Genomic DNA, 14,557 nt, shown 5'->3' with positions numbered 1-14,557 from the left:
GCACCCTCCTTGCCGACTCTGCCCCTCCCACTACAGTGGAGATGGTGGATCAGATTTATCGTGGGGTCATGTATTTGTGCGATGCAGCTCTAACTGAGGCCCCTTTGGCGATACACCTTTCCAGTGTCGCTGTGTTTAACCGTCGATTAATCTGGTTAAAATGCTGGTCGGCTGACCAAAAATCCAGGAAGACGGTGGCTGACATCCCCTAAGCGGGGTCTCGCCTTTTTGGGGAATCCTTGGATGAATTGGTTAAAGGAGTCACTGGGGGTAAGAGCACTCTGCTGCCCCAAAATCCAAAGGGCAGGTTTTTCCGCGGTAAGCGGGGCCCCTCCTTTAAACCTACTCAAGGGTCCTTTCGTGCCTTCAAAGCGCAGTACAAGAGTGAACCCTTCAAGGGCCAAGGTGGTCAGAAAAAGCCCTGGTTTGGCAAAACGAAAATCCGGCCAGGCTGGGACGGCGGCTCAGTCCGCCTCTGCCTGAAGGGGCGCCCTCACCCATTTCAGGGGTGGGGGGACGTTTGCGTGGTTTCCTCCAACCTTGGCTGCTCCGAATCACGGACAGGTGGGTTCAGGAAATCATTCGGTCAGGGTACAAGATCGAATTTATTTCACGGCCGGCGAACAGATTCTTTCCCTCAAATCTTCATTTGACCCCAGGGCGGTTACAGGACCTACATCAGGCGGTGCAGGATCTTCCCGCTCAGGGGTGATCGTCCCGGTGCCTCATCAGGACAGGTTTCAGGGTTTTTATTCGAATCTGTTCACTGTGCCCAGGAAGGAGGGCAAAGTGCGTCCGATTCTGGACTTAAAAGCGCTGAACCGATTCGTGCGCGTTCGAAAGTTCCGCATGGAATCACTCCGCTCGGTGGTGGCCTCCCTGAATCCGGGGGAGTTCCTGGCCTCTTTAGACCTGAAGGATGCGTATCTACACATCCCCATTTTCGAGGGTCATCCGAGGTACCTCCGATTCGCTATTGCGGAGGAACATTACCAGTTTGTTGCGTTACCTTTCGGTCTTGCTTCGGCTCCAAGGGTCTTTAACAAAGTGTTGGCGCCTGTTCTGGGCCTGTTGCGGGCACAGGGCATTGCGGTCTTGGGATATCTGGACGATCTCCTGTTAAGATCGAGTGCCAGTCAGAGCCTGCTGCGCGATCTGTCCACTACGGTCCAGACGCTTCAGGAGTTCGGTTGGACAATCAACATTCAGAAGTCGACCTTGTCGCCTTCGGTTCGTCTCCCGTATCTGGGAATGATTCTGAACTCTGCTCAAGCAAAGGTGTTCTTACCGGAGGACAAGCTTCAGACCCTACAGAACGAGGTCAGGTTCCTCAGGGACAACAAATCCTCATCACTCAGGACCTGTATGCGGTCCTTGGGGTTGATGGTGTCGGCCTTCAAGGCGATACCTTTTGCACAATTTCACACGCGATCTCTTCAAGCGGAGATCCTGGCCAGGTGGGACAGACTGCCTCAGTCCTTGGACCTGAGAGTGTCTGAGTCGCCAAACCAGAATGGATCTCTTGTGGGGTGGCTCCAGTCCCCGGCGGTGTCGGACGGAAAATCCTTCTGGTCAATTATGTGGACGGTAATGACCACGGATGCCAGCCTGTCAGGCTGGGGTGGCGTTCTGGGCAACCTGTCTGCCCAGGGCACCTGGTCGGAGGAGGAATCCTCCCTCCCGATCAACATTTTGGAATTGAGAGCGATCAGGCTGTGCCTGATCCATTGGTCGGATCGTCTTCAGGGCCGTCCTGTATGGATGCAGACGGACAATGCCACTGCGGTGGCTTACATCAATCACTAAGGGGGCACCAGGAGTGCCCGGGCGGCCCAGGAAGTGACCAGTATTCTGTCTTGGGCCGAGACTCATGTCCCATCGATATCGGCAGTTCACATTCCGGGTATGGAGAATTGGCAGGCCGACTATCTGAGCCGCCAGACCCTGGACCAGGGGGAATGGTCTCTACACCCGAAGGTGTTTCAGATGCTGTGTGCGAAGTGGGGATCCCTGGATGTGGATCTGTTCGCGGCTCGGCTAAACCACAAGGTGGAAAGGTTCGTGGCAAGAACGTGCGATCCTCTGGCAGACGCCTCGGATGCGCTGGTGGTGCCTTGGCGTCAGTATCGACTGATCTATGCCTTTCCTTCGATTCAATTGTTGTCCAGGTTCCTTCGCAGTTTGGCCTCGGAACAATCACTGGTGATTCTGGTGGCGCCGGACTGGCCTCGCCGGTCCTGGTACGCGGACATCGTTCACCTGGCCGTAGAGCCTCCGTGGCGGCTGCCAATGCGAGAAGATCTGCTGTCCCAGGGACCGATCTTCCATCCTGCTTTACAGTCGCTGGCTTTAACGGCCCGGCTGTTGAAAGCCAGGTCCTGGGAGACAGGGGTCTCTCCTCAGAGGTCATTCCTACTTTGATCAAGGCTAGAAAAGCCTCTTCTGGTAAGATTTATTACTGTACATGGAAAGCTTATTTTGCCTGGTGTGAGTCCAGGGGTTTCTCTCCTCGTTCCTATTCGGTGGCGAGGGTGTTGGCTTTCCTTCAGACTGGGTTGGACCAGCGTCTTGCGTTGGCCACGATTAAGGGCCAGGTCTCTGCACTGGCTATTCTTTTCCAGCGCCCTGTGGCGTCTAATTCCTTGATACGCACCTTTATTCAAGGTGTGCGTCACTTGGCTCCTCCTAGAACGGAGCCCTTACCTCCATGGGACTTGAACTTGGTTCTGTCTGTGTTGCAGCTTTCCCCTTTTGAAAACATCAGGGAGATTTCGTTACTTATGCTATCTAAGAAAGTTGCGTTCCTGGTAGCGATCACTTCTGCTCGCAGAGTGTCAGAGTTGGCGGCGTTGTCTTGCCGTTCCCCTTACCTGGTGGTTCATAGGGATAAGGTGGCCTTGCAACCTAATCCGTCCTTTTCGCCAAAGGTGGTGTTGGAATTCCACCTGAATGAGGACATTGGTTTACCTTCGCTTTGTGCGAACCCTAAACATCCAAAGGAGGTTGCCTTGCATTCCTTGAATGTTGTCTGGGCGATCAAGGTTTACCTGTCGTCGACTGAATCCTTTCGGAAATCGGATTCTCTCTTTGTCCTTCCTGAGGGACCTCGGAAGGGTATGGCTGCGTCTGCAGCAACCATTGCCAAATGGATCAGACAGACCATTGTACAGGCCTATTCGTTGCGGGAACGGGTTCCTCCCTTCCCTGTCAAGGCGCATTCTACCAGGTCGGTGAGTGCGTCCTGGGCCTTCCGGCATCAGGCCTCGGTGGCCCAGGTGTGCAAGGCTGCGACTTGGTCGTCGGTGCACACCTTTTCCAAATTCTATAAAATTGATGTTCTAGCGTCAGCTGATGCCTCCTTTGACCGTAAAGTTCTCTGTGCGGCAGTGCCATAGGGAACCCTGGGTTGTACGGGTCCCTGGCTGTTGCGGTTGTTTTTCCTTGGTTATTTGTTTTCCTGGGTTGTTGCTCATGTTGAGCCCTTTTTTTGTTACCCAGAAGGTTCCTTTCTCTGATGTGGGTACTGCGTTGCTTTTCTGGCAGTTGCGTTGCCCACCCCTCATGTCTACACTGCTTTGGGACATCCCCATAAGTGAAGACTGTGTGAATGGGCGGCGACTGTTGGAGGACGTAAGAGAAAACTGAATTTTTGTAAAATCTTACCGTAAAATTCCTTTCTCTGAGTCCTCCGACAGTCGCCGCCCCCGCCCCTCTTTTGTTTTTTTTTATACACTATCACTAGTCTTTCTGGTCTCCGATAAAGGCTCAGGTTTCATGCAGCCCTCCTCTCTGGTCTTAGATAAAGGCTCAGGTTTTATGCAGCCCTCCTCTCTGGTCTCAGATAAAGGCTCAGGTTTCATGTAGCCTCCTCTCTGATCTCAGATGAATGCACAGGTTTCATGCAGCCCTCCTCTCTCTTGATAAAGGCTCAGGTTTCATTTAGCCTCCTCTCTGATCTCAGAAAAAGTCTCAGGTTTTACGTAAGCCTCCTCTCTAATTTCAGACAAAGGCTCAGGTTTCAGGCAGCCCTCCTTTTCTGGTCTTGGATAAATACTCAGATTTCATATAACCTCCTCTCTGGTTTCAGATAAAGGCTCTGGTTTCATGAAGCCCTCCTCTCTTTTCTCAGATAAAAGGCTCAAGTTTCATGCTGCCCACTTCCTTGGTCTCAGATGAAGTCTCCGGTTTTAGGCAGCCCTCTTCTCTGGTCTCAGATAAAAGATTAGACGTCATGTAACCCTCCTCCTTGGTCTCAGATGAAGGCTCAGGTTTTAGGCAGCCCTCTTTTCTGGTCTCGGATAAAAGATTAGACTTCATGTACCCCTCCTCTCTGGTCTCAGATAAAGGCTCAGGTTTCAAGCAGCCCTCCTCTCTGGTCTCGGATAAAGGATTGGATTTCAAGCAGCCCCTGCCTCGCCAGGGCAATCTAAATGGTTAACCTTTTATATGTTTATTTTCAAACCAGCATTGGGATGTAAAGTGCCCACCTAACAGAGCGTGCATGTACCTTTCCACATCTGATCGCCCAGGACCAAATTAAATGCAAATGCCAACTTCCAGCTCCAGAGTCTGAGCTGTGGCATTCTGTAGGCTAATGAAGTGGGAAATCTCAGAAGTGGAAGTGGAGTTCTCCAGCATCTCCTTTATCACCTTAATAATCCAGGCAGGCATCAACTTTTTTTTTTTAAATATTTAAATTGTTTGGCATGCAGAGAGGTCAGCACCTCTGTAAGCTCATCATTGGAGGGTATACAAGGAATTCCTTTGGAAGGGATTCCTCACACTTCCTGTGTGGTCACCAGGATAGGAAGTAATGTAAATTTCCCCCTAGTGGGACACAGCAATAAAAACCAGACAGACCTTATTGAGGCTAAACTAAGATTTTACTCGAGTTCCACCTGAAAGTGTGTTTAAACCTAAGAACAGAAATGCAATTTACCCTTTTCCTAGGGTGACAGTACTCACAATGTACTGTATTTATGGAAGTGCAGCATTGTCACCCTAGGACAGGCCTACAGAACACCCACCATTCCCATCTCATCAGCATAGGGGTGTGGTCCTTGATCCTTAGAGATAACTGGGAACAATGTACGGATAACTGATAATAATGCAGCCCAGGCAGAGAGGTCAGGAATTTATCGGCTCACAAAACATCTGGCAGGATCAACAGGTATTTTTTGCCCTTTCAGTTGTGAGTTATGTACCTAACAGACCAAAAGGGAGCAAATAAGAGATCATTGTTAGGCTTTACATACACTTTTTCTCTTTCCTGCAAACGCTCAATGACAATAGTTCACCACTCCCTCCAGAAAAGCCATTTGATACTAGTGGTGTATAGTGCGCCGGTGACTATGTGTCCTTATACTATTCTCAGCAGGAGCCTCCAGTGGCAGCAGCGCCACCCGCAGGATGTGAGGAGGAAGTGATGACAGTAAGCTCTTTGCATGGCATGCGATGTGTGCTGTTTGTGTCCTGTCTTTTCACATTTCACTTTCACTGTAGAAATAGAAAAAAGGATTTTATTCCATTATTTTTACAAGAGAGAAATAGTTTACATTGAAGACGCAGCTCACAATACGAGTGTTTAATAAATCATTCCTATTACTGTTTAAGTCTTTTATTGACCCGATTGCCTGTTTTAATGCCCTGTCTTTTGTAAAAGCCCCACCTCACTGCTTTGCTGCAGAGGCATTTTTATCTTTATTATCTATTGAGGGACACAGGAATTCTAATACAGTAAGGTCAAAGCGACACCTGCAGGCGTTTAAGATACTGGCAAATAAATTATATAAACCAGCCCCCGAATAACAGTTCCTCTACCCAGCATGCCTTGGTTTTTGCTAGTGTCCCATGAGTTTTTATTTGGTGTTTTCTCTGTCCAGCTCTGGAACACCAGGTTGGTCCTCTGTCCTCCCTGGTTGTGGAAGTTCCTTTGTCTCGCAGAGGGCTTCTCTTCATTGATGATTGATTCAGGGGTTGAATCCTTGTATGGCTCTGACATATAGATACTCCTCTAAAAAAAATTTTTTGAGAACTGACTATTTTATTGGTTAGCATACAAAAAAAAGGGCAATCTGGTTGTGGAGGTAAACAAGATCTGTGACACAGACATCTGAGAAGCGCTGTAGCAAAATAGCTGCGAACCAAGGCACTCCAAAATATATAAACTTAGATTATGGTAAGAGAAGGAAATCACCAAACTGTCTGAAAACCAGAGGATAAAAGTTTAGGCACTCTTAGGTAAATCAAATCCCCACGAGAGACTCAGTTGCTAACCCAGGAGTCACTGTACTGGGTACATGTAAAAGAGAGAAGCAAACGAAACATAGGAGTAGGGAAGAGGAGAAGGGGAGGGGAAAGAGGGAGTAAAGAGTCCACTTGCTGCTATGCCCAATTAAGACCGGAGACGACCATCCATACAAGCTCCACAGCGACCTAGGAAAGATCAGGGAGGGGGGGGGGGTCTCGAAAAGGTCCCCCAATTCCCAGATTGCTGGTTATGGATGTCCAAAAAGTTGTGCAGGGAAGCAGTTAGGTTTTCCATTCGCTTCACATGTCGAATCCTGGTAGACCTCTAAAATTTTATTGGTCCTATCAGTGCCTGTTGCTCATCCCTCAGTTGGACTACTTTTTGACGTACCAACTGTATTTCAATTCCTGAAAGTTTTGCACTAATTTTTTCTTTAAGTCCAATGAGGAATACAGGTCTTGCCCTTGTGTGTTTTGTCTGACCCCATTTTTTTTTGTCACAAAACTGATGCATGTCGAGTTGAGGAAGGGTTACACAAGGGTGCTGCCTTTTTCTGTTTGCTAGTGTCTCAACCTCCTATAGGTGGCAGTATTAAAATTCTTGTGTCCCTCAATGGAATTCAAGGAAAAGATTTTACGGTAAGTACAAAAATCCTATTTTTCCGCCAGGCATGGTGCAGAGGTGAGTAACTGGGAGGTGGGGATCATCAGCTGTTTGAGCAGCAATAATGGGTGCTAATGTCCCAGTCTCCTGTAGGTGGCAGTATTAGAATCCCTGTGTCCCTCAATGGAAAGATTTTAGGGTGAGTAAAAAAATCGTATTTCTCTTTCGTTCATTGACGGACACAGCTCCTGATTCTTCTTAACCATTGGGTTATACTGCCACCTACAGGAGTAGGACACTAGAAAGAAAAAGCTTGACTGCGCCTATGAGCATTTTAAGGGGGTATACACCAACTCTCAGCTATAGGTTTTTTTTCTGTCTAGTCAGGAGTAAGGACCTAGTTCCATGCTGGGATCTCTGGTCCTGGCAATTTTTTTTTTTTTAAATCAAATTCTTTCCTGTCTTTGTTATTTTGTTCCTGTGCAAATCTACAATCAACATAGCCATACTGGACAGGGGCTGGCCTTCAAGTTAAACATCTTGCGAGGATGCATATGACTTGGCCTCAGCCTGAGTAGCAGCGTTTCTCCTGGCTGACAGCACCCACATTACGATGGAGCGGTGGTCTGTCCAGAGCGGTGCCCACCCTCTTCCTAGTATGGTAAGTAGCTGTCCCCCCCTCTACTCCTAGAGGGTTTTGGGGTGGACGTTGGCCCCTTCCTGTGACGGAGGGGCCCCCGGGTTCTCTCCCTCCCCCCCCCCCAGCCCCTCTAAAGTTTCGGTGGTCACTGTAAGTCTTCGCCCCCTCCTCCCTCCGTGAGGTTATGAGCTGGCTGTTGCCACGTGCTCTTAAGGGGGGCTGGTTGGAGTTTCTGCTGACCGGGTTTTCCTGGTGCGCAACGAGGGGTTGAGCAAGGTTCCCTGCCACCCTTGGGGTTGGTGACTAGGGCAGGGATGTCCTCTGGGCTCCCTGCAGTGGTTGTTGGGCTGGGGGAGCGGACAGTTTAGCACCTGTGGGTACGCACCTCATGCACCCGGATCCGGCTGAAAATTTAGGCTTTTGCTTTCCGGCCTACTAGTTGGAAATTACGTGAGGTGGCCCCTGGGCATTTATCTGATGCCCCCACTCTTCCTTTGGGCATCTGCCGGGCTAGTATCCATGCACTTGTTAGGTTGCGGCTTGCAGCCTGCTAGGCCATGTGTTCAGCTTGGTGCCTCCCTTGGAAGGGGTGGCGCTGTGGGGGGGGCGCTTCATTTTTTAATGACAGCCTTGCCGCCATTATTTTGTGGGGCACCTGCCCCTTTTAGCGTTGCGGGACCATCAGGGTAACTTGCTTGCGCGTTCACGTCACGGCGGCTATTTCTTATTATGCCCTCTATGGAAGGATCGGCGGGCAACCCCCCTTGTTTTTTTGTTTTTTTTTACAGGGTCCAGTAGGTGGTCCATTCGTGGGCCCTTGGTCGGTGTCCCCTTGCAGGATCACAGTTGGTGGACTCCCATGATTGTTATGATTTCCTGGTGAGCTTAGTATATAGCAACCCTACTGGGTCTGCATCCACGCATCCAGAGTGCTCAGATAGTGAGGTGATTCCTCTGCTCCTCTAGCCACGCATGAAAAGGTCCTGGTTTGTGTCAGTGCATGACACTTTAAAAATGGAGGTTGCGGCTGATGCTGTGTCAGAGGCGCCAGTGCCTTTTGGCTCCCACAGGCCCTCCAAAGCGGCTAGGGTGTTCCTTTTCCGCTTACTTTGACAACATTGTCACAGAGCAGTGGGGTTGTCCAAAAAACAGTGGTTCCTAAGCACTTTTTGCTTGCAGTGTCCTTATGAGCATTAACTACGTTAAAGGTGGACGGCCCCACCTGTAGTGGACTCGTCGGTTTCCAGGTTAAATAAAGTTGCCCTCATTCCGGTTGAGGAGTCCCTGGCCTTTAAATATCCAACTGATAGGGGGGCAGAGGCTCTGGCCATCCATATGTTCCCTGTGGCTGGTTCGGCACTTAGGCCGGTTTTTTCTATTGCCCTGGTGTCGCAATCTCTAACCGAGTGGGCTAAACTTTTACAGGGGGACATGGAGGGAAAACTGTTTCCCCCTTTCTTTGCAGTGCTGGCGGATCAGTTGGTCCAGGGGCTACAGTTTATCTGTGATGCCTCGTGGATGCGGCTCCTTTGATTTCTAGGCTGTCTGTATCAGCAGTGGTCCTTCGGCGTATTATCTGGCTGAAATGCTGGTCTGCGGATCACACTTCTAAGAAGGTCTTATCTGATCTCCCCCTTGTAGGGGATTGCTTGTTTGGAGCTTCCTTTAATGATGTCATTAAGGGTATTACAGGGGGGAAGAGTACTCTTCTTCCGCAGGCTGCCAAGGGCAAAGAGCCCCGTCATAGATGTGGGCCATTCTCCTAGGCTCAGAAGAGGTTTTTTTCATCCCTCAGGGTCTCAAGACAAGGGATTAAAAGTCAGGGTCTCCACCGGAGGCTCCAAGAGGACCTGGTCTGGCAAGCCATGAGCAGGCTATTCCAGACATGCAGACAAGGCTTCCTCTGCATGAAGGGCCACCCTCACCCATATCTGGGGTGGGGGGGCGTCTTCGTTGGTTTCCGGATCCATGGACCTCTCTGGTATAGGATACATGGGTCCACGAGGTTATTCGGACAGGCTACGAGATCGAGTTCGGTCTTATCCTCTGGAAAGGTCCTTCCTGTCAAACCTGCACTTGTCCCCAGATCACTTACGGGTCTCTTTGGGGTAGTGCAAGACTTGTTCCTTCAAGGAATGATTGTTTCAGTTCCGATTTCAGAACGTTTTCAGGGATTTTTACTCGAACCTCTTTACAGTTCCCAGGAAGGAAGACAAGACACGTCCAATTCTGGACCTCAAGGTGCTAGACTGCTGGTGCGAGTACAGAAATTCTGCATGGAGTCCATTCACACAGTAGTGGGGTCCCTACGTTAGGGGGATTTCTTTTCCCTTCTATCAATATCAAGGACGCCTACCTGCACATTCTAGTATGTGTCGGTCACCAATGCTTCCTCCGTTTTGCCGTGGGCGAGGAGCATTATCGGTTTGTGGCGTGGACCTTTGGTCTCGCCTCCGCTCCTGGGGTCTTCACAAAAGTGCTGGCGTTGTTTGCGTCAGCGGGGGATCGCGGTACTGGGGTACCTGGACAATCTTTTTCTGCGAGCGGAGTCTCTGACTGCTCTGATGGACAACTGGAGATTGCTCTGTGAACTCTGAGGAAGTTTGGTTGGATTCTAAACCTCCAGGAGTCTGCTTTGGTTCTGTCCATAAAAACTGGACTATCTGGGTCTTACTCTGGAATCGGCCTCAGCCAGAGTGTTTCTTCCTCTGGAAAAACTCCAGACATTGCAGGAGGCAATTCAGCTTCTGTTGTTCAGCAGACGGTCATCCCTCCGGGCTTGCATGCGGGCGCTGGGCCTGATGGTTTCCACCCACAAGGTTGTCTCTTTGCACAGTTCCACACAAGATCTCTGCTAAAGAGATTCTGGTGAAATGGGACACGGGTCCACGGTCTCTAGAGGTGGCTTCATTTTCTGTCACCATGGATGCCAGCCTGTCCAGGTGGGGAGGCGTCCTCAGCATAGATGTGCTCAGGGGGTCTGGGCTCTGGCAGAGTCCAGACTGCCGATTTAATGTTCTGGAACTCCGAGCGATCAGCCTTTGGCTCATTGGGCAATTCCTCTTCAGGGATGTCCGGTACGTATTCATTTGGACGATGCCACGGCTGTGGTCTATGTCAATCACCAAGGGGCACAAGATAGTGTCCTGGCGGCTCGGTAAGTAGCCGGCATTCTAAGGAGGGCTGACTGATAAGTTCCAGCCCTCTCAAATTTCTGCCACGATTCCTGTGCAGGATCAAAGCAGAAGGGATTCTGTCCAGACTGACCTCGCCGGTCTTGGTATGCCGATCGTGTACGGCTGCTCGCTGATGCTCCTTGGGGGCTTCCACTCAGAGAGGATCTGCTGTCCCAAGGACCGATTTTCCATCTTGCTTTACAGTCGCTGGCTTTGGCGGCTTGGCTGTTGAACGCCAGGTGCTGAAGGATGGTGGTTTGTCTGAGTCAGTGATTCCTACACTGTTGAAAGCTAGGAAGATCTACCATTGTACATGTCAGAAGAGGTACGTTTTGTGGTGTGAGTCTCTTGGGGTTTATTCTCGCTCCTTCTCGGTGGAACGGATCTTAACCTTCCTATAACGGGGGGTGGAACTGAAATTGGCCTTGAGTACCATCAAGGGCCAGGTATCGGCCTTTGTGGTGTTTTTCCAACGACCTTTGGACTCGCACCCCCTGGTGTGTACCTTTCTTCAGGATGTTCGACATTTGGTTCCTTCAGTGCGGTCTCCATTGCCACCCTGGGATCTTAATGTGGTGGTTTCATCTCTACAGAAGCCTCTCTTTGAAAATATTCGGGAGGTTTCCCTGCTTGAGCTGCCCCAGAAGGTGCCTTTTTTGGTGGCTATCCCCTCGCACGCAGGGTGTCGGAACTGGCGGCGTTATCCTATCGTTCACCTTATTGGTGATTCACAAGGATCAGGTGTTGCTTCGCCCCTGTCCGTCATTCCTTCCTAAGGTGGTCTCTGACTGTCATTTGAATGAAGACATTGTGTTGCCTTCCCTGTGTCTCTGGCTACTCTTTCGAAGGAAATTTCCTTGCAGGCCTTGGATGTGTTCCAGGCAATTAGAGTGTACCTGGCAGCTACAGAGTCTTTTAGGAAGTCAGACACTATATTTGTGCTCACGGACGGACCTTACAAAAAGGGTTGTCTGCTTTTTCTGCGACCATTTCCAGATGGATCAGACAGACAGTGGTTCAGGCCTATTGCATCAGGGGTCAGGTTCCTCCTTTCCCTGTCAAGGAGCACTCTACTATGGCGCTTAGTGCATCCCATCATCAGGCGTCAGTGAAGCAGGTTTGCATGGCGGCCACCTGGTCGTCGGTGCACACTTTTACAAAAGTTTTTATCAGTGGATGTGTTGGCATCTGCGGATGCTTCTTATGGCTGCAAGGTTTTGCTGACTGCTGTTTAGAGGACCTGGTCTTTTTTATGGGTGTATTGTTTTTTTCAGATGAGCTCCTGTTGTTTATGGTTGAGCTCTGTGTTACCTGGTTGGCTATGGTTAGCCTTGGGAATTATTTTCTTCTTTTTTCCCCACCCCTCATGTTTAACACTGCTTAGGACGTCCCAATGGTTAAGAAGAATCAGGAGCTGTGTCCGTCAAAGAACGAAAGAGAAAAATGGGGTTTTTGACTTACCCTAAAATCCATTTCTCTGATGTTCATTGATGGACACAGCACCCACCCCTCTGTGGAGTTAGCTTTCTTCTGGCACTGCTTGTAACAAAACTGAGTGCTTATAGGTGAGAGTGGGTGTATACCCCCTGGGACTGCCCATAGGCATAGTCAAGCTTTTTCCTGCCTAGTGTCCTACTCATGTAGGGGACAGTATAACCCAATGGTTAAGAAGAACCAGGAGCTGTGTCCGTCAATAAACATCAGGGAAATGGATTTTACGATAAGTCAAAAATCCCATTTTCCCTGCCAGGCATAGTGCAGAGGTGAGTAACTGGGAGGTTGGGGTTATCAGCTATTTGAGCACTAATAATGGGAAAAGTTGGGGCTTTGTGGAGGTCTCTTTAGATAACCACCCCCTAAAGTGTTGGCACATTGTGAAAAGCACGTCCTTGAGACCATGTATCCTTGTACTGTTCTCAGCAGGAGCCTCCAGTGGCAGCAGCGCCACCCACAGAATGTGAGAAGGAAGTGATGACAGTAAGCTCTTTGCATGGCATGCGATTTGTGCTGTTTGTGTCCTTTGTCTTGTCATATTTCACTTTCACTGTAGAAATAAAAAAATAAAAAAAGGTAATCATCCCATCATTTTTACAAGAGAGAAATTGTTTACAGCAAAGACACAGCTCACAATGGGAGTGCTTACAATGAGCTGTGCCTTGCTTGCATCATCATGAATCCCCACAATTCACCTTTTTGTAATCGGTTTTGTATTTTTTCCATTCAGTTTCTTTCTGTGACTCATCCTTCTATTTAATGAATCATTCCCATTACTGTGTATGTCTTTTTTTTGACCAGATTGCCCATTTTATTGCCCCGTCTTTTGTAAAAAGCCCCACCTCACTGCATTGCTGCAGACGCATTTTTATCTTCATTATTTATTGAGGGATACAGGAATTCAAATACTGTACAGTCAGGTTATAGCGACACCAACAGGTGGTTATATACTGGCAAATGATGTAAGCCAGCCCCCGAATAACTCTTCCTCTACCCAGCATGCCTTGGTTTTTGCTATTGTCCCAGGAATCTTTCTTTGGTGTTTTCACTGTCCAGCTCTGGGACACCAGGTTGGTCATCTGTCCTCTCTAGTTGTGGAAGTTCCTTTGTCTCACAGAGGGCTTCTCTTCATTGATGCTTGATTCGGGGGTTGGATCCTCGTATACCCCTGACATGCACATAGTCCTCTAAAATAAGATTTTGAGAACTGACTATTTTATTGGTTAACATACAGAAAAAAAGGGGTTCAGGACAATCCGGTTGTGGAGATAAACAAGATCTGTGACACAGACATCTGAGAAGCGCTGTAGCAAAATAGCTGCTAACCAAGGCACTCCAAAATATATAAACTTAGATTATGGTAAGAGAAGGAAATCACCAAACTGTCTGAAAACCAGAGGATAAAAGTTTAGGCACTCTTAGGTAAATCAAATCCCCACGAGAGACTCAGTTGCTAACCCAGGAGTCACTGTACTGGGTACATGTAAAAGAGAGAAGCAAACTAAACATAGGAGTAGGGAAGATAAGAAGGGGAGGGGAAAGAGGGAGTAAAGAGTCCACTTGCTGCTATGCCCAATTAAGACCGGAGACGACCATCCATACAAGCTCCACAGCGACCTAGGAAAGATCAGGGAGGGAGGGAGTCTCAAAAAGGTCCCCCAATTCCCTGACCTGGTAATGGATGTCCAAAAAGTTGTTCAGGGAAGCAGTTAGGTATTCCATTTGCTTCACATCTTGATCCTGGTAGTCCTCTAAACTTTTATTAATCCTATCAGTGCCTGTTGCTGATCCCTCGGTTGGACTGCTTTTGGATGTACCAACTGTATTTGAATTCCTGAAATTTACGCACTCTTTTTTTTTTTTTTAAAGTCCTATGAGGAACACAGGTCCTCTGTGTTTTGTCTAACCCCATTTTTTACTTTGTCACAAAACTGATGCATGCCGAGTTAAGGAAGGGTTACACAAGGGGGCTGACTTTTTCTGTTTGCTAATGTCCCAACCTCCTGTAGGTGACAGTATTAAAATTCTTGTGTCCCTCAATGGACTTCAAGGAAAAGATTTTACGGTAAGTACAAAAATTCTATTTTCCCGCCAGGCATGGTGCAGAGGTGAGTAACTGGGAGGTGGGGATCATCAGCTGGTTGAGCACCAATAATGGGAAAAGTTGGGGCTTTGTGGAGGACTCTTTATAGATGACCACCTCCCAAAGTGTTGGCGCATTGTGGAAAGCACGTCCTTGAGACATTAACAAAGATGCCATTTGCTGTAAACTGCTTCAAGTGGGTAAGGGGAAGGCGCGTATTGCAGTGGCGCTCAGGGAGGTATGGAGAGGAGCACGGCTCTCAGCGCTGGAGAGCGGCCTTTGTGTGGTTTACAATGGAGCCTAGAAGCAAA

General features: G+C 48.9%; 1 protein-coding gene across 4 annotated transcripts in view; it reads left to right on the top strand.

Annotated features, from left to right (window-relative positions):
* Positions 1–14,557, top strand: part of SHTN1 (shootin 1) — a 241,956-nt gene that overhangs the window by 197,228 nt on the left and 30,171 nt on the right. The window contains exons 14-15 of one of the 4 annotated variants that reach the window (XM_082269190.1): positions 5,378–5,431; positions 12,590–12,646. The exons of 1 other annotated variant lie outside the window; for it this stretch is intronic. In XM_082269190.1, the coding sequence (XP_082125316.1) occupies positions 5,378–5,431; positions 12,590–12,646 (111 nt within the window). Of the gene's footprint in view, positions 1–5,374; positions 5,432–12,589; positions 12,647–14,557 lie in introns of all 4 variants that reach the window. 2 more of the 4 variants (XM_082269189.1, XM_082269191.1) reach the window with 2 other exon arrangements.

This window comes from Pelophylax lessonae (genome assembly GCF_965119305.1).
Source record: "Pelophylax lessonae genome assembly, chromosome: 9".
Classification (NCBI taxonomy): domain Eukaryota; kingdom Metazoa; phylum Chordata; class Amphibia; order Anura; family Ranidae; genus Pelophylax; species Pelophylax lessonae.
The sequence above is the reverse complement of the archived record's forward strand: the minus strand, read 5'-3'. Positions and strand labels throughout refer to the sequence as shown.